General features: G+C 36.0%; 1 protein-coding gene across 1 annotated transcript in view; it reads right to left on the reverse strand.

The window, feature by feature from the left end:
- CLIC2 (chloride intracellular channel 2) overlaps positions 1-17,193 on the reverse strand; it is a 44,152-nt gene extending 26,959 nt beyond the window's left edge. Inside the window, exons 1-3 of the mRNA XM_017516238.2 lie at positions 16,753-17,193; positions 2,464-2,573; positions 2,213-2,338 (exon numbers count right to left, since the gene is read on the reverse strand). Coding sequence (XP_017371727.1) covers positions 2,213-2,338; positions 2,464-2,573; positions 16,753-16,809 — 293 coding nt within the window. The 5' untranslated portion in view covers positions 16,810-17,193. The remainder of the gene's footprint in view (positions 1-2,212; positions 2,339-2,463; positions 2,574-16,752) is intronic.
- Between the last annotated feature and the right edge of the window lie 3,781 nt (positions 17,194-20,974).

The following is a 20,974-nucleotide window of genomic DNA, read 5'->3' on the forward strand; positions in this document are numbered from 1 at the left end:
AATATGTGTATAAATACATGAAAGATCTGACAGTTTTGATCTGTAAATGAAAATGTGGTGGAAAGGAAGTTTTACAAGTAAGAAAAAAAAAGAACATCATAGGAAAAATGTTAAAAAGAAATAGAATTGCAATCCAAAAAGCAAAAAAGGGCATAAAATAAGTAAATTTATTAAAGAATTAAATAAAAGTTCTAGAAATAAATGTATTTATTAGTCGTAAAATCCAGTTGATGCCTTAAAATGATAGAGAACATCTACAACAATCTATAGCTAACATAGTACCTCATGTTGAAAGGCTGAAGTCTTGTCCCCCAACCCCTGAACAGCTAGTGCAAAGTCTGTGAAGTGTGAAAGAGCTTGGTGTGTTCGATGAAAGAATATGTCAGTAGATCTAGAGTACAGTGAGTAAGAGGAAGAGTATTGAGGGATAAGAGAAAATAGAACCAAAGGTAGGAAGGAGCTAGATCATGTAGGACATTGTAAAGTGTTCAGATTATATTCTAAAGTAAAAGAAAGCTGTTAGAAAATTTTAAGCAGGGGACATTATAATTGAATTTGTGATTTTAAAAGATATGTTTGGCTAGAGGCTCACTCTGGAGAATGGATGACAAAGCAAGGAATGGAAGCAAAAATGTCAGTTAGGAGGCCGTTGTGGAAATTAAGGTGAGATACTTCCTACCAATCACTCTAATCCAAGCAATCCAAGCTAACGCTTGCTTGGATTAGAGTAGTATTGGTGGGAAGATTTGGAATATGTTTGAGATTGAATGTCTTTTCCTAAGACTTTGTTTCATCTTCTATTTGATACAATCCCCTTTTGTGGTCTCCAGCAATGTTGCTATGGAAAGTCTTATGTTTGGCATTAGAACAGGAGACAAAAGCAGCAGCTGTTAGGGCCAGAGAGAACTGAATGATCCTGGCAAGTGTGTAGTTTCTTTGGGCCTTAGTTTCTTTTATGGAAGAATACTATTTCACTGTATATGTATACCACACTTTCTTTATCCATTTATCTGTTTATGGACACTTAGGTAGATCACATGAAGATAAAGAATGGAAAGATAGGTAACAAAGAGTGTGGAGGGTGATTTGGAGGAGAAGGGAAGATGAAGAGAAGTGGGTTAAAAAGTACACACATAAATATAAGATAGAAGGAAAAAATTCAATGTTTAATACAAGAGTAGGGTAACTATAGTTAATAAAAATGTATTGTACTTTGGTTATAGACACCCTAGATACCCTGACTTGATTGCTATGCATTACATACACATAACATAATTTCATATGTATCCCATAATTTGTACTGATAAAAATTTTTAAAAGAAGATGAACCATCAGAGAGACATTCTCCTGTAGGTTTTAGAAGAAGAGGAAAATCAGCTATTTTGTGAACCACCTATACAGAGGAGCAACCTCTAAGAATTGAACGCCAACCCCAACCAACAGCTACCCAGTAATGTAAGACCTCAGTCATATAGCTGCAAGGAACTTAATTCTGCCAAAAACTTGAATGAAGATGGAAGAGTTACCTGGGTCCCATATGAGAACTGCATTCCTCACCAACACTTTGAGTGCAGTTTTTGAGACCCTGAGCAGAAGACCTTAGCAGACCATGCCCAGACAATGGACCAATGGAAAGCATGAGATAATAAATGGCTGTTGTTTTAAGATACAAAATTTGTGGTAATTTGTTATACAGCAGTAGAAAATGAATACAGCATGCTTCTTGTTTTTTAGACCTATCTTGGGTAGACAGAGATGTGCAGTTGTCATTCCAGTGTATGCAGTACAGTTCTGGCCTTTGGTTAACTGCTTGAGGTCTATTTCCTGGCCACTAGCCTTTGTGTTGGGTATGTTCTGTCATTTCATCAGTGGTGTTAAGGACAAGTCCTGATGAGTCCTTACGCATTACATAGTGTTAGTACCCTACTCCTTCACTCCCATCTCACTATATGTTTCTACTCTATTTCTAGACCACAGAGAACTTACATTCTTGTGTTATGTATGTTATACATCTTTTAAAAATTGTTTGAAATATTATATGTATCATCTTTTTGTATTTGAAGTTGGAGGGGGATGTTCATGCATGTATATCACTTGACATGTAGGCCCAGAAATCCAAAAGTACTTAAATTGGTAAGAATCCTCAATCCGTAATAAACAAGCCAATAACATAGATTATCTTCAGCAAAATAGTATCTTATAAATGCTGTACCTTGGAGGAGCCAGGGTCTGCTCTAGAAACTCCTCAATTTTAATGAAGTCTGTTTTCAACTCCTTGTTATACACCAGGAAGGGAGGATTGGTACCTGGGGCTAAGTCCTTCAGCTCTTCAGGCTTTCTGTGATTATTAAAAATAAGCAGAGTTAGGTCTCTAGGTAAAGTACACATTATATAAACATCAATATTATTTTGGTGTCTACCAATCTCAATTTCTAGAATTTAACATGTCCTCATTTCTCTTACCTGGTCATGTCAACAGTTGTCACATTGAATTTAACTCCTTTAAGCCAGAGGATCATGAAAAGGCGTTGGCAAAAGGGACAGTTTCCAATACTCTCTCCATCACTTCCAGCCTATTAAGGTAAAGAGATACCTAAGTTCATTTGCTTGTTCAATGCGTATGTATTGAGTGCCTACCAGGAAATGAGCTAGTTGCTAGAGACAAACTTGGACATTCTTAATCTTAAGGACTCCATCGTCTATGGACAGAGAGATACAGTGAAGCAAATAATTTCATTATATGTAAAGTTACAAGTGTGATGAGTACATAATAATAATACATTTTATATATTATCAGAATTTATATAATTTTCCTATTGAAAGACATTGAAGATATTCCAAAATTTGTACTACTCTAAGTACTTCAAAAACAAACACTTGTGGGCATATAGCTTCTTCCACTTCTGAAATTATTTCTTTAAGGTTAATCTTTAAAATGAAAATGGTGTTCTAACCAATGCAAGGAAGCTAAGAAATTTGAAAAAAGGTTAGACGAATTGCTAGCTGGAATAACTAGTTTAGAGAAGAACATAAATGACCTGATGGAGCTGAAAAACACAGTATGAGAGCTTCGTGATGCATACATAAGTATCAATAGCTGAATTGATCAAGCAGAAGGAGGATATCAGATATTGAAGATCGACTTAATGAAATAAAGTGTGAAGATATGACTCGAGAGAAAAGAATTTAAAAAAATGAACAAAGCCTCCAAAAAATATGGGACTATGTGAAAAGACCAAACATACGTTTGATTGGTGTACCTGAAAGTGATGGGGAGAATGGAATCAAGTTGGAAAACACACTTCAGCATATTATCCAGGAGAACTTCACCAATCTAGCAAGACAGGCCAACATTCAAATTCAGGAAATACAGAGAACACCACAAAGATACTCCTCGAGAAGAGCAACCCCAAGACACATAATCATCAGATTCACCAAGGTTGAAATGAGGGAAAAAATGTTAAGGGCAGCCAGAGAGAAAGGTTGGGTTACTCACAAAGGGAAGCCCATCAGACTAACAGTGGATCTCTCTGCAGAAACCCTACAATCCAGAAGAGAGTGGGGGACAATATTCAACATTCTTTTTTTGGAGACAGAGTCTCGCTCTGTCACCAGGTGCCAGGGTGGAGTGCAGTGGTGCAATTTTGGCTCACTGCAACCTCTGCCTCCAGGGTTCAAACAATTATCCTGCCTCAGCCTCCTGAGTAGCTGGGACTACAGGCGCATGCCACCACACCCAGCTAATTTTTGTATTTTTAGTAGAGACGAAGTTTCACCATGTTGGCCAGGATGGTCTTGATCTCTTGACCTCATGATCCACCCGCCTCGGCCTTCCAAAGTGATGGGATTACAGGCAACAGCCACCGCGCCCAGCCTCAACATTCCTAAAGAAAAGAATTTTCAAACCAGAATTTCATATCCAGTCAAACAAAGCCTCATAAGTGAAGGAGAAATAAAATCCTTTACAAATGAGCAAATGTTGAGAGATTGTAGTGGGAGACTTTAACACCCCACTATCAATATTAGACAGATCCATGAGACAGAAACTTAACAAGGATATTCAGGACTTGAACTCAGCTCTTGACCAAGCAGACCTAACAGACATCTACAGAACTCTCCACTCCAAACCCACAGAATATACATTGTCTTCTCAGCACAACATTGATCACATAATTGGAAGTAAAACACTCCTCAGCAAATGCAAAAGAGTGGAAATCATAGTAGTCACCCAGACCAAAATGCAATCAAATTAGAGCTCAGGATTAAGAAACATACTCAAAACCATATAACTACATGGAACCAGAACAACCTGCTCCTAAATGACTACTGGGTAAATAATGAAATTAAGGCAGAAATAAATCAGGTCTTTGAAACCAGTGAGAACAAAGACACAATGTACCAGAATCTCTCAGACATGGCCAAAGCAGTGTTTAGAGGTAAATTTATAGCACAGGAGATGCCTACAGGGGAAAGCAGGAAAGATCTAAAATTGACACCCTAACATCACAATTAAAATAACTAGAGAAGCAAGAGCAGACAAATTCAAAAGCTAGCAGAAGATAAGAAAGATCAGAGCATAACTGAAGGAGATAGAGACACAAAAGACCCTTCAAAAAAATCAATGAATCCAGGACCTGGTTTTCGAAAAGATCAACAAAACAGATAGACTGCTAGCCAGACTAATAAAGAAGAAAAGAGAGAAGAATCAAATAGACACAATAAAAAATTATAAAGGGGATATCACCACTGATATCACAGAAATACAAACTACCATCGAGAATATTGTACACACCTCTATGCAAATAAACTAGAAAATCTAGAAGAAATGGATAAATTCCTGGACACATACACCCTCCCAACACTAAACCAGGAAGAAGTCAAATTCCTGAATAGACCAACAACAAGTTCTGAAATTGAGGCAGCAATTAATAACCTACCAATGAAAAAGCACAGGATCAGACATATTCGTAGTCAAATTCTGCCAGAGGTACAAAAAGGAGCTTGTACCATTCCTTCTGAAACTATTCTAAACAATAGAAAAAAAGGGAATCCTCCCTAACTCATTTTATGATACCAGCATCATCCTGATACCATAAATTGGCAGAAACACAACAAAACAAGAAAATTTCAGGCCAATATCCCTGATAAACATTGATGCAAAAATCCTCAATAAAATACTGACAACCGAATCCAGCAGAACATCAAAAAGCTTATCCACCACAATAAAATCAGCTTCATCCCTGGGATGCAAAGTTTGTTCAACATATGCAAATCAGTAAACATAATCCACCACTTAAACAGAACCAAAGATAAAAAACACATGATTATTTCAACAGATGCAGAAAAGGCCTTTGATAAAATTCAACAATGCTTCATGCTAAAAATTCTCAATAAACTATGTATTGATGGAACATATCTCAAAACAATAAGAGCCATCCATGAAAAACCCATAGTCAATATCATACTGAATGGGCAAAAGTTAGAAACATTCCCTTTGAAAACTGGCACAAAACAAAGATGCCCTCTCTCAGCACTCCTATTCAACATAGTATTGGAAGTTCTGGCCAGGCCAATCAGGAAAGAAAAAGAAATAAAGGGTATTCAGTTAGGAAAAGAGGAAGTCAAATTGTCTTTATTTGCAGATGACGTGACTGTATATTTAGAAAACCCCCATCACCTCAGCCCAAAAACTTAAGCTGATAAGCAACTTCAGCAAAGTCTCAGGATACAAAATCAATGTGCAATATTGCACTATAATATACAAACAGACTATAATAAACAGAGAGCCAAATCATGAGTGAACTCCCATTCACAATTGCTACAAAGAAATAAAATACCTAGGAATACAACTTACAAGGGACGTGAAGGACCTCTTCAAGGAGAACTCCATACTACTGCTCAAGGAAATAAGTGAGGACACAAACAAATGGAAAAACATTCCATGCTCATAGATAGGAAGAATTGGTATCATGAAAATGGCCATACTGCCCAAAGTAAGTTATAGATTCAATGCTATCCCCACCAAGCTACCACTGATTTTCTTCACAGAATTAGAAAAAGCTACTTTAAATTTCATATGGAACCAATAAAGAGCCCATATAGACAAGACAATCCTAAGCAAGCAAGCAAACAAACAAACAAAAACAAACATAAAAAAAAACAAAGCTGGAGGCATCACACTACCTGACTTCAAACTATACTACAAGGCTACAGTAACCAACACAGCACGGTACTGGTACCAAAACAGAGATATGGACCAATGGAACAGAACAGAGGCCTCAGAAATAACGGCAAATATCTACAACCATCTGATCTTTGACAAACCTAACAAAAACAAGCAATGGAGAGATTTCCTATTTAATAAATGGTGGTGGGAAAACTGGCTAGCCATATGCAGAAAACTGAAACTGGACCCCTTCCTCACTCCTTATATGAAAATTAACTAGAGGTGGATTAAAGACTTAAATGTAAAACCTAAAACCATAAAAACCCTAGAAGAAAACCTAGGTAATATCATTCAGGACGTAGGTATGGGCAAAGACTTCATGACTAAAACCAAAAGCAAAGGCAGCAAAAGCCAAAATTGACAAATGGCATCTAATTAAACTTCAGAGCTTCTGCACAGCAAAAGAAACTATATCACCAGATTGAATAGGCAACCTACAGAATGGGAGAAAATTTTTGCAATCTATCCATCTGACAAAGGGCTAATATTTAGAACCTACAAAGAACTTCAACAAATTTACAAGAAAAAAACAACCCCATCAAAAAGTGGACAAAGGATATGAATGGACATCTCTCAAAAGAAGACATTTGTGTGGCCAACAAACCTATGAAAAAAGCTCATCATCACTGGTCGTTAGAGAAATGTAAAACAAAACCACAATGAGATACCATCTTATGTCAGTTAGAATGGCAATCATTAAAAAACATCAAGAAACAACAGATGCTGGAGAGGATGTGGAGAAATAGGAGAGAAATAGGAATGCTTTTACAGTGTTGGTGGGAATGTAAATTAGTGCAACCATTGTGGAAGACAGTGTGGCAATTTCTCAAGGATCTAGAATCAGAAACACCATTTGATCCAGCCATCCCATTACTGGGTATATAGTCAAAGGATCATATATTATTCTACTAAAAAGACATATGCACATGTATGTTTACTGCAGGACTATTTACAATAGCAAAGACTTGGAACCAACCCAAATGCCCATCAATGATAGACTGGACAAAGAAAATGTGGCACTTATACACCATGGAATACTACACAGCCATAAAAGAGAATGAGTTCATGTTCCTTGCAGGGACATGGATGAAGCTGGAAACCATCATTCTCAGGAAACTAACACAGGAACACAAAGCCAAACACCCCATGTTCTCACTCATAAGTGGGAGTTGAACAATGAGTACACATGGACATAGGGAGGGGAACCTCACATATCGGAGCCTGTTGGGGAGTGGGGGGCAATGGGAGGGAGAGCATTAGGAGAAATACCTAATGCATGCTGGGCTTAAAACCTAGTTGATGGGTTGATGGATGTAGCAAACCACCATGGCACGTGTATACCTATGTAACAAAGCTGCACATTCTGCACATGTATTACAGAACTTAAGCATAATTAAAAAAAAGAAAAAAAAGAAAAAAAAGAAAAAAAGAAAATGTTATACACACACACACACACACACACACACAATGGAATATTATTCAGCCATAAAAAGGAACTAAATAATGGCATTTGCAGCAATCTGGATGGAGTTAGAGATTATTATTCTGAGTGAAGTAACTCAGGAATGGAAAACCAAACATGGTATGGTCTCACTCATAACTGGGAGCTAATCTATGAAGATGCAAAGGCATAAGAATGATACAATGGAATTTGGGGACTTGGAGAAAGGGGTGGGGGAGTGAGTAATAAAAGACTACACATTGGGTACAGTGTACACTGCTTGGGTGATGGGTGCATCAAAATCTCTGAAATCACTACTAAAGAACTTATTTATGTAACCAAACACCACCTGTTCACCCAAAACCCATTGAAAAATAAATAAAATTTTAAAAAGTTAACAAAAAATCATTGTGTACATATATTGAATACATACAATCTTTATTTGCCAATTAAATACTCTAAAATAAAAAAGGAAAAATGAAAATGAGTAAAGGAGATGAACAGACATTGCACTGAGGAGGACATACAGATGACAAATAAGCACTCAAAATGTGCGACTTTATTAGCCTTTAGGGAATTGCAAATATAAACAATAAAATGTCACTACACACCTGTCAGAATAGTTAAGATAAAAATAGTGACAACAGAAAATGCTGGTGAGGATGCACAGAAATATTGCTGGTTTTAATGTAAAATTGTATGACCATACTGGAAAGCATTTTGGCAATTTCTTACAAATCTAAACATGCAACTGCTATACAACCAAACAACTAGACTCTTTGGCATTTATCTCAGAGAAATGAAAACTTATGTCCACACAGAAGCCTGTACAAAAGTGTTCATACAGCCTTGTTTGTAATAACTCAAAACTAGCGACAACCAAAATGTCCTTCAATAGCTGAATAATGAAACAAACTGTAGCATATCAGTAGCATGGAGTAGTACTCAGCAATAAAAAAGATCCAATTGTTGATACACACAACTTGGGTGAAGTTCCAGGGAATTATGCTGAGAGGGAAAAAAAGACAATCCCAAAAGGTGATATACTGTATTATTCCATTTACATAACACTGACATGATAAAATTATTAAAGCAGAAAAAAGATTAATGACTGAGAGATAGGGTGAGACACAAGTGGATGTGGCTTTAAAAGGGCAACATGAATCTGTGTAATGATGAAAATCTTCTGTATCTGATTTCATCAATGTCAATAATGTCTTGGTTGTCTTGTTGTACTATAGTTTTACAAGATGTTATCATTAAGGGAAACTTGGTAAAGGGCACACAGCGTCTCTGTATTATTTCTTAAAACTGCATGTGAATCTTCAACTATGTCAACATGACACCTTAATTTAAAAATTTTTAGTCAAAAGAAGCCGAGACACATACACACACAGAATATATTTAATGTTATAGAAAAAAATTCATAATATATTGTTAAATTAAAATAGGTTGCAAAACAATATATTAAAAGTAGTGGCAAAAAGCACAATTAATTTTGCACCAAATGAATATATGAAATAATCTCTTTTTGATGAATGTATTTATGTATATATTTGAAGAAATAAAGTATAAAAGGCTATACACATAAATGTTAAAGTGGGTGGTATAATGGATGATTTTTATTGATTTTATTTTCAATTAGTGATATTTTGTAATTTCATGTAACTAAAATAAAATAAAGTCACTTTAGAAAAAAAAGTATTGATCATATCCTTTACAGGAACATGAATGGAACTAGAAGTCATTAACCCTAACAAATTAATGCAGCAACAGAAAACAAAATACCACACATTCTCACTTATAAGTGGCTAAAAGATGAGAATACATGGACTCATAGAAGGAAACAACAGACACTAGGGCTTATTGGAGGGTGGAGGGTGGAAGGAAGGAACGGATCAGAAAAAATAACTAATGGGTACTAGGCTTAATATCTGGGTGATGAAATAATTTGTATAACAATCCTCCCAGACACGAGTTTACCTATATAACAAATCTGAACATGTACCTCTGTACTTAAAAGTGAAAACAAAAATAAACCCAAAGATCATTTATCATGACCAACTACAATTTATTCCAGCAATGTGAGAATGGTTCAACATACACACATCAATTAATGAGGTTCATCATATTGACAGAATGAAGGACAAAAACCATATGATCATTTTAATTGATGCTGGAAAAGCATTTGATAATATTCAACATCCCTTTATGACAAAAAAAAAAAAAACACTCAGAAACACGGGTATAGAAGAGACATACCTCAACAGAATAAAAGCCATATACGACATACTCATAGCTAGTATCATACTGAATGGAGAAAACCTGAAAGCCTGTTCTCTAAGATTGGGAACATAACAAGGATGCCCACTCTCACCACTGTTATTAAACATAGTACTGGAAGTCCTAGCCAGAGCAATCAGACAAGATAAAGAAATGGTATTCAAATTGGAAAGGAGGAAGTCAAATTATTCTTGTTTGCAGATGATATAATCTTATATCTGGAAAAACCTAAACATTTCAGTGAAAACTCTTAAAATTGATAAATTCAATAAAGTTGCAGGTTACAAAATCAACATATAAAAATCAGTAACATTTCTATATGCCAACAGTGAACAATCTGAAAAAAAATAAAGAAAGTAATTCCGTTTGCAATAGCTACAAATGAAATAAAATACATAAGAATTAACCAAAGTAGTGAAAGATTTCCACAATAAAAACTATAAAACATTGATACAAGAAATTGAAGAAGATACACAGAAATGGAAAGATATTCTATATTTATGAATTGGAAGAATAAATATATTTAAAGTGCTCATAGTACCCAAAGCAATCTACAGATTTAATGTAATTTATATCAAAATGACAAAGACATTATTCACAGAAATTGAAAAAATAATCCTAATATTTATATAAAACCAGAAAAGAGCCAGAATAGCCAAAGTTGTCCTAAGCAATACTTGACTTCAAATTATACTAGAGCTACAGTAACCAAAAGAGCATTTTACTGGCATAAAAAAAGACACATAGATCAGTGGGAAAGAATAGAGAACCCAGAGATAAGTTCATACATTTACAGTGAACTCATTTTCAGGAAAGGTGCTAAGTACATACATTGGGGAAAGGACAGTCTCTTCAATAAGTGGTGCTGGGAAAAATGGACATCCATATGCAAAAGAATGAAACTAGACCCCTATGTCTCACCATACACAAAAACTCAAATACAAGTGGATTAAAGACTTAAATCTAAGACCCAAAACTATGAAACTACTAAAATAAAACATTGGGGAGACTCTCCAAGACATTGGAGTGGGCAGAGACTTCTTGAATAATACGCCATAAGCATAGGCAAGCAAAGCAAAAATGGACACATGGGATCACATCAAGTTAAAAAACTTCTGCACAGCAAACAATCAATAAAATGAAGAGACAACCCACAGAATGGGGCAAAATATTTGCAAACCACCTATCTAACAAGGGATTCATAACCAGAATATATAAGGAGCTCAAATAACTCCATAGGAAAAAAAAATCTAATAATGTGTTTGAAAAACGGGCAAAAGATGTGAATAGACATTCCTCAAAAGAAGATGTACAAATGGCGAAGAGCCATATGAAAAGGTGTTCAATGTCATTGATCATTAGAGAGATTCAAATCAAAACTACAATGAGATATTATCTCAGTCCAGTTATTAGTTTGATGCAAATGTAGTTGCAGTTTTGCCATTAATTTCATTGTAAAAACTGCAATTACTTTTGCACCAACCTAATAAAATGGCTTTTATCCAAAAGACAGGAAATAACAAATGCTGGCAATGATATGGAGAAAAGGGAATACTCATACAGTGTTGGTTGGAATGTAAATTAGTACAACCACTATGGAAAACAGTTTGGAGGTTCCTCAAAAAAGTAAAAATAGAACTACCATATGATCCAGCAATCCTGCTGCTGGTTATATATCCAAAGAACTTGAAATCAGTATAATGAGGAGATCTCTGCACTCCCATGTTCATTGCAGCACTATTCACAATAGCCAAGATTTGGAAGCAACCTAAATATCCCATCAACAGATGAATGAATAAAGAAAATGTGGTACATATACACAACGGAGTACTATTTAACCACAAAAAAGAATGAGATTCAGTCATTTGCAACAACATGGATGTAACTGGAGGTCATATGTTACATAAAATAAGCCAGGCACAGAAGGAAAAACTTCATCTGTTCTGACTTATTTGTAAGAGCTAAAAATAAAAGCAATTGAACTCAGAGAGAGAGAGAGAGAGAGAGAGAGAGAGAGAGAGAAGAAGGATGGCTACTAGAGGCTGGGAAGGGTAGTGAGGGTGTGTGTGGGGAAGTGAAGAGTATTAATGGGTACAACAAATAGCTAGGAAGAATGAATAAGACATAGTATTTTCCAGCACAATAAGGTGACTGTAGTGAAAAATAATTTAATTGTACATTTAAAAATAATTAAAAGAATATAATTTAATTGTTTGTAACCCAAAAGATAAATGCTTGAAGGGATGGATATCCCATTTACCTGATGTGATTATTACATATTGCATGCCTGTATCAAAATATTCCATGTAACCCATAAATATATATACCTACTATGTACTCACAAAAATTAAAATTTAAAGTTAAAAAAATAAACAATTAAAATGGGGAAGAGATTTGAACACTTTACAAAGGAAGCTGTACAGATGATAAATAAGGACATGAAAAGATGCCCAATATTATTAGACATGTGGAAAAGGCAAAACCACAGTGGGATACCATGGTAAACACATTAGAATAACTTAAATTAAAAGGTTGACCATACCAAGTCTTGACAGGAAAGTGGAGCAAATGGAACTCTTACATAATGAAGTGAAGTGTAAAACAGTACAACTGCTTTTCAAAATATTTTGTCAGAGTTAAACATGTACCTATTATATGACCCAGCAATTCCAATCTTAGGTATTTACCCAAGAGAATGAAAGCATATGGCCATAGAAATACGTACATGAATACTTACAGCAATATTCACAATAGCCCCAAACTGGAAACAACCCAAATGTCTTTCAATGGGTGACTGAATAAACACATTATGGTATATCCATATAATGAAATGCTTCTGTAATAAAAGGAATGAGCTATTGATACATACAACAACATGGGTGCATCTCAAAATAATTGTACTAAGTGAAATATAGCAGGCACAAAAGCATACATACTGTATGATTTCATCTACAGAAAATTCTAGAAAATGTAAGCCTGACAGAAAGTAGAACCGTTGGCTGTGGTGGAGGGAGGTAATAGTGTAGGGTAGGGAAGACTGCAAAGAGACGCAAGGGAACTTTCTGAGGTGAGGGACATATTCTATATTTTGATTGGAATGGTGGTTATATGTGTGTATACATTTGTCAGGTTATTGAACTGTACACTTAAATGCATGCATTTTATTCTATGTAAATTTTACTTTGATAAAAGATATGAAAATAGAGAAGTTCAAAAAGCAGAACAAAAAACGCCCCAAATAAATGATATTATGCAGAGGTTGCAGACATTGCAATGACAAAGGTAAGGGTATGACTATGGGAAGAGGCACCTGAGAGATGATGAGGACTAAGATTCCTGGAGGAGGGAAAGTAAGGGATCTGAAGGGCCAGAGTGTGGGAAGAATCTGTGTAGAAAGTTTTCTTTCCCTGATAGTGAATGTGACAGAGAAAATGATGTTGTTGATTTTTGTGATGGCAGGGTGTGAAGAGGTATGGGAAGATGAAACCAACCTTAGCAACTGCATTTGTTTTGTAATAGAAGTCAGACTAAGGATCCAATCACAACTCGGTTTAGTGAGTGGAAACATGATTAACGGTGGGAGGCAGGAAGAAGAATGGAGTCTGATAATAGATACAGCAGGAAGGGTGGATCGCCTTTGGCAAAAGGAGAATCAAAACACTGAGGTGTGGGGGAAATGCAGTAAAGTTTTACGGGAAAATTGAAGGGTTTTATTTTCTGTTATGTTATGCTGATTTAAAGTGCCATCACATAAAATTTTCGGATATAAATTCACTAGCCTGATTGATGAATTATCAACCTCTTAAGTATCTTCAGCTGGCAAAGACAGGATGTGGTCATTCACCAAAACAATTTTTTTTTCTCTTTGTATTTGTGATCTAAGTTTTTAAAGTTGAAAAATAATAATGGCAACCATAGTTAACATTTATATAGTATTTACTACATTGCCAACTACTGTGCTTTATATACTTGTTTTAGTTAATCCTCACAAGTAGGATGATACTATGAGGTAGGCTCTGTTATTGTGCTTATTTTACAGGTGAGGAAACTGAGAGAGGCTGACTTGCTCAGGTATAGTCAGCTAATCAAGAGTTGATGACATGTATCCTCTTCTCACTTAGCAAATTCAGGACTAGATCCTCCAGACACAATATTCTTAAATACTGCCTTCTCTCATTTAACAGTTTTGTCGAATTTTTACATTAATCAGTCTTTGTGAGTATTTATAATAGCTATAAGACACTTTGAAATGATCTGAACACTCAGAGAAGAGTATCATCTCTTTCCTCTTTCCCCCATACATTTTAAAAAGTTTTTGACAAAACTGTTACATTCAGAATTTTGGCCCAAATGTTAGATTCCATAATTTTATGTACAAATCTACTATAACTTTAGAGTCTTTGGTACAGAATGAAAACATTCCATTTAACAACAAACAACAAATCATTAAGATTATTTCATCTCTGCACTTACAGAAAATAAAATGTGTGTTATGAAATCCTTTGTTCTTAGTTATTGAATAGAAACCTTGCTCAAATCATTCAGAACTGAAAAACAATGTTTTTATTGACTACATGGAACACATAGATGTTGTAATATAGATTCTTAATTGTGACAGGAGAATGCTTAATCTCTTGTAGCAATGCCTTTTAAAAATTACTCATTAGCAGTTTTAGTCCTTCTCAATCCCTATTTCCCCTCCCAGTATCTTTCATGAAACTTCTAGAGATCTGTGTAATGCAGCTTAAAACAAAACAAAACCTGGGTCAGATAATATTCAAGGTTCTTGAATATTCTTCCCGAAAATCTGTAATTTGTATCAATGTCATTAGATAAGCTTACATTGAAAGTACTCCATCTGATAAAATTCTGGAATATTTTATTAAAAAGTTCACACTACTGAAACCAATTAAATAATATTAGACATATCTGTTTTAAAAGATTGGAATTCTAATTGTGCCATTCACTAGCTATCTGACCTTGGATAAAGTTACTTAGCTGCTCTTTGCTTTAATTTCTGTATTCATAAAAGAGGATTAATAATAAACCACTCAGCACAGTGCCTACCACATAGTAAGTACTCAATAAATGATTGGTTACTTTTAACTTAAAGTTATTATTTAATTCAACATTTTCTCATCCATGTGTGACTTGCTAAACTTTCCTATCCAGATTACCACTCAAATATGAAAAGTCTGTGGAGATAAACACATAGGTCAATGCCAACAATGGATTTAAAGGGTCTAATTGAGTTGAATTAACAGTTCGGACAAAGGCAACACTTTAGTTACCCTGTGAAGAGACATTACTTGTGATTTGGAATTGGTAAATGTAAAAAGCCACTTAGGAAATTACAGCTCACTTATATCCTGTCTGAGCAGTTACATGATTTGCTACAATCCAGAGATAGAAGTAGCACTTATGCCCAACAGTTTAGGAAACACTTAATTGGATTACCTAGCACTGCAGGAATGCAAGGCTCTTTTTCCTATAATTTTGAAAAGACAGTTTGATGATGTCCTTGGTGTATGTATGTGACGAGTTGTTAAATAATCTAAATGGCTGTAAAAGTGTTACTTTTGCCAATAGGTGTTTAACTTAACATTTGGCAAGCATATCTTATTTTGTGTCTTTGTAAGTCATCAGGAAGCTGTATAGTTTTAGAGGCAAGTTACTTAAACTTTATTGCCCTAGTTTCTCTCTCTAGATATGATGAGAACAATATTATAACACTGTAATAACTAAACATTGTAATAAAGTAGTAATACCTACTACTATCACTACTGCTACTGATGATGCTAGTACTATACAAGTACTATTAATAACAGCATATCTCCTAAGTTGTTAGGACTAAATTAGGTAACATATGTAAAGTGTTTAGAAAAGAGCCAGGCACAATGTGAGTTTGTTATTGTTATTATCCTGAATACTTCCAACAGTCAGTGAAAATAGAGGGAAAAGCTGGAGGGAAAAGCTAAACAGTTAATATAAGCAAGGATTTAGTAAACTATTTAATTTCTACTGGGAATAACCCATATAAATTTTTCTTTCTTGATGAGCTAATTTGGAAACGCATGTTCCTTTCTTTTGATTTAGGGGTTTTCCAAAGTGCTTTTCTGAAAAGTTATGTTAAAAAAAAAAAAAAAAAAAAAACCTCCAAGGCAGACCAAAAAGAAGAAGCAGAGCATTCTAAAATGTACCCCTCCTCACATAACAGGCACAGAGACTCCTGTTTTTCTCCCACAGGATCCATGCGATCCTGCTGTGATGTTTGTTCATTGTAGAAGTTTAGAAAGTTCTGTCTGGGCTATGTGTAGGAATGGAGTTCTCAGGCCATTCTTGGCCCTCTCCTCCACCCAGCCAGGCCTTCCAAAACCTATCTCATAAAACACAGATTTTGAGACTTGGAGAGCCCTTAAGGATCATCTTGTCATGCTCCTTCATTGTGCAGATGGAGAAACAAAGGTCTGGAAAGAGGGAGGGATTTTTATAAGGTTATATAGAAAGCCATTGAGAATATAATTTAGTTGCTCACTACAAACCAGTCTAGTGCTCTTCCACCATATCACCTTGCCTTTTTCAGAAGAGATCTGTTTTCCTGTTGTCATCTAATAACAGTCACACACCCAGGCATTCTTGTAGAACTCAGCAGGAAAATAACCACAACATTCTTTCCTATCTCTAGCCCAAACGTGGAGAATTTTTAAAGAATAAATTAGTTTTTGACACTGAAGTGTCCACTGGACTTCAGTGTCAAAAACTAATGTATTCTTCATGCAGTTATTATAGCTGGAAAACTTACCTTCACAAATAGCTCAATCTCAGGGTCCACTAGAGTGCTGGGCCTCAGGCCTGACATCTTTGTCTTTATAGCCAGTTGTCAGCCTCCTGCCTCCTGTAAAGTCCACAACACTTTTAGACTCTTTTCTCAATTTTATCCAAAAACTCAAGTAATGTTGGTGCTTTAAGAAGAGAGTCTAGCTTGTAGTGAGCTGAGTCAGACCTGGAGTCAGTCTCTTCTCTCAAGAGGTATCACAGAAAATTCTAGATGCTTAAGTGCAGCTCTTGAATTAGTTTTCCTTCTTCCTCCTGACTTAACATTTGAATCAAGGAGGAGCCAAAGGGGTGTGTATCAACTGGCTGGCTAGAAGGGTGGGGGTGTTTCCAGAGAGGCTTCAATGCTATGAGTCAGCATAGGAGAAACACATGCACACAAACACACATGCAGTGCTGGCTTCTATATATCAAGCAGACCAGATGTTCTCTAGAGCCTCCCTTTGAGTCCTGGGCTCCATGCCCAGAAAAAGGCCTCTTATTGGTGTTCCTGTAACTTGAAAGCACTTCCAGGAAAAGGGCTAGAAATGATTTGGATTTTTATTATTGAAAAGGATGTTTATCCAATGATACTGTCTAAAACCGGGTTAAAAATTGTAATTCATTAAATGTTCCCACACCCAATTCTACTGCTCACACAGCCAGATTTCTGTTCTGGGTTGCAAATTTCACTTCTCTCTACAACCAGAGAATGTTCACTGGGGTGGTTGAGTCTGGGGGCTTGTTTAGTGTGCTCCACCTAGTTCTTTATTTCTTGGAAGCTAGGACTGGAACAGATCACTTCCTTGTTTTGGCGTCTATACCAGGAACCATGATTAGTTCTGTATTTCTGCTTCTCAACCCTGGGAACAGCACCAAAATCAGTCGAATGGATCACTCTGTGTCTGCAAGGTTTCTGGCAGCTGTATTTTCTGACTCCAGGGCTGGGAGGGGGACCCCTGGATTAATAAACGTATTTGGTGGGAGGAGTCTGTTCCTGCTTAGAGCCAAACTGAACATAGATCCATCAGCTGGGCACCACTGTAATCCCCTTTCTATAACCCTAAGCATTCCCCATGCTCATATGGGCTGTACATACACCTGCCATTGCCATGTGTAAAAATTTACAGGGTAAGAGGCTCTCGAAAAAAACCTAGCCTGCTTCTTACCTGTAGGATCTAGGGAAGGAGTGGCTGATGTAAAGTTGAATATTCTTCTGGATGAGGGAAGGACTTCATGATTTCCCAAATAGTTTGAAAAGTGAGAAGAAAATTGTGCTGGACATCTGCTGAACTAACCTAAGAGTGGGTTTAGGACTGGCTATTGGACAGGACCTGGTGTCTGCCTTGTTTAGCTATATTTTTACTCTATTCATCATGCTCTATTCGTTCACTCTAAAGGCAATCAATGAATGCCAACTCTGTGTCAGGACCTTGATCCATTCACTGAGATTGACAGCACGGGAGGACAGCCAGTTTGTGAGGACAAGAATTCAACTTTAAGCATGCTCAGTCTGAGGCCTCCTCACTTTAAGCATGCACAGTCTGTGCCTTTTCCCACTCCCTATATCTAACTGCTACAAAATCTTATCATTTCTACATCCTGAATATTAAAAAATCCATCCACTTCTCTCTGCTTCTATGGTTACTCCAAATTTCAAGCCAGAAACATTCTTTTTTAATTGATTTAAACATTTTTATTTTAAAAGGCCAAATGGTTGCTTGACCCTTGGCTCTCATGGGAAAACCACAACCCTTACCATCACCACCACCACCACAGCAAAAACAACAAACAGTCTAATGACCTCTGTATGATCCCTAATAAATTGTCAAAGTAAAGAGATAAACGTTCTCTTTTTTTCCTGATGCTCAGAGTTTTAAAATATTGTATTTAGGATAATTTACATGCCATAAAATTCATGTATTTAAAGTGATTTTATAAATTTATTGGGTGGTGCAACCACCATTATAATCTAATTTTAGAACATTTGTGTCACATCAATGGCATCTTTCTTACCCATTTGCAACCAATGTTCATTACAAATCCCAGCATCAGGAAACCACTAATCTACTTTCTGTGCTTATGTATTTGCCTATTCTAGACATTTCATATAAATGTTATGTTCATTTTTGCTTTGCTATAAGGAAATACTTGAGGCTGAGTGATTTATAAAGAAAAGAGGTTTAGTTGGCTCAAGATTCTGCAGGCTGTACAAAAAGCACGGTGCGGTGCTACCATCTGCTCCTGGTGAGAGCCTCAGGAAGCTTCCAATCATGGCAGAAGGCAGAGTGAGAGCAGGCATCTCACATGATGCAAGTAGGAGGAAGAGAGAAAAAGGTGGGGGGACATGCCACATTCTTTTAGATAACCAACTCTTGTATGAATTCAGAGGGAGAACTCACTCATTACTATGAAGGTGGCACCAAGCAACCCATGAGGGACCTGCCCCCATGATGAAAACACCTCCCACCAGGCCCTACCTCCACCATTGGGAAATACATTTCAACATGAGATTTGCAGGGGACAAACATCCAAACCATATCAATGTAATCATGAAATATGTGGTCTTAGTCACAAAAAGACAAGTCCTTTATGATTCCACTTATATGAGGCATCTGAAAGTAGCCAAAATCATAGAAAGTAAAATGGTATTTGCCAGGGGTTGAGGGCAGGAAGAATAGGGAGTACAGTTTCAGTTTTGCAAGATAAGGAGAATTCTAGAGATGGATAGTGGTGATGGTTGCACAACACTACGAATGTCCTTAATGCCACTGAACTCTACACTTAAATATGGTTCAAGATGATACATTTTCTTATGAAGAAGTAAGAAAAAAGTCCACAGAGGGTGCAATAAGTATTTGACTGGGGCAGATATCTCTGCGGAATTGAAGTTTTTAGGATGGCTCCATTTTTAAAAGTAAAGTTTGTAATAAAAAAAGAAATATGTGGCCTTTTGTGTCTAGGTTCTTATTCCTATTGTAACATTGCAACATATCATCCATGTTGCAGCATGATACTTCATTCATTTTCATGACTGACTCATATTCCATTGCATGGATCGACCACATTTTGTTTATGCATTCATCATTTGATGGGTATATGGGTACTTTCCACCTTTTGGCTACTGTGAATAGTACTGCTATAAACATTTGTGTACAAGTTTTTTGTTGAATATCTGTTTTAAGTTCTTTTGGCAAAATACCTAGAAGTGGAATTAGTGAGTCATATGGTAATTCTATGTTTAACTTATTGAGGAAACTCCAAAGTTATTTCACAGCAGCTGTAACGTTTTGCATTCCCAACAGTAGTGTATGAGGGTCCTGATCTCTCCACATCGTCACCAAAACTTGTTTGCTATTTGCTTTGTTTGTTTATAATACCTATTCCAGTGGCTGTGAAGTGGTAGCTTATGGTGACTTTTTTTTTCATTTTAAAATCGGATTTAGAGGATACAAATGCAGATTTCTTTCATGCATATATTGCATAGTGGTGAAGTCTGGGCTTTTAAGTGTACCCATCACCCGAATAGTGAACACTGTACCCAATAGGTAATTTTTCAACCTTTGTTAACCTCCCACCCCTCCACCTTTTATAGTCTCCAATATCTATTATTCTACTCTATATGTCCATGTGTACCCATTGTTAAGCTCTCACTTACAAGCGAGAATATGTGATATTTGACTTTCTGTTTCTGAATTATTTTACTTAAGATAATGGACTCCAGCTCCATTCATGTTACTGTAGAACACATGACTTCATTATTATTTATGGCTGCATAGTATTTCATGTATATGTAAAATGTTGATGGGTAGATGTCCAGTAGCAGGATTGCTGGATCAAATGGTAGTTCTATTTTTAGTTCTTTGAGAAGTCTCCATACTGCTTTCCATAAATGTTGTGATAATTTACAGTCCCACTAACAGTGCATAAGCATTACACTTTTCTCCACATTCTCATCAACATCTGTTGTTTTTTCAATTTTTACGTAATAGCCATTCTGACTAGTGTAAGAAAGTATTGTGTATTTTTAATTTGTGTTTCTCTGATAATTAGTGATATTGAGCATCTTTTATATATTTGTTGGCCACTTGTATTTCTTTAAAAAAATACCTATTCACGCTCTTTGCCTACTTTTTTTTCCCTTTTATTTATTTTATTGCATTTTAGGTTTTGGGGTACATGTGAAGAACATGCAAGATTGTTGCATAGGT

Source organism: Cebus imitator, unplaced genomic scaffold, assembly GCF_001604975.1.
Source record: "Cebus imitator isolate Cc_AM_T3 unplaced genomic scaffold, Cebus_imitator-1.0 Scaffold576, whole genome shotgun sequence".
In the NCBI taxonomy this organism is placed as follows: domain Eukaryota; kingdom Metazoa; phylum Chordata; class Mammalia; order Primates; family Cebidae; genus Cebus; species Cebus imitator.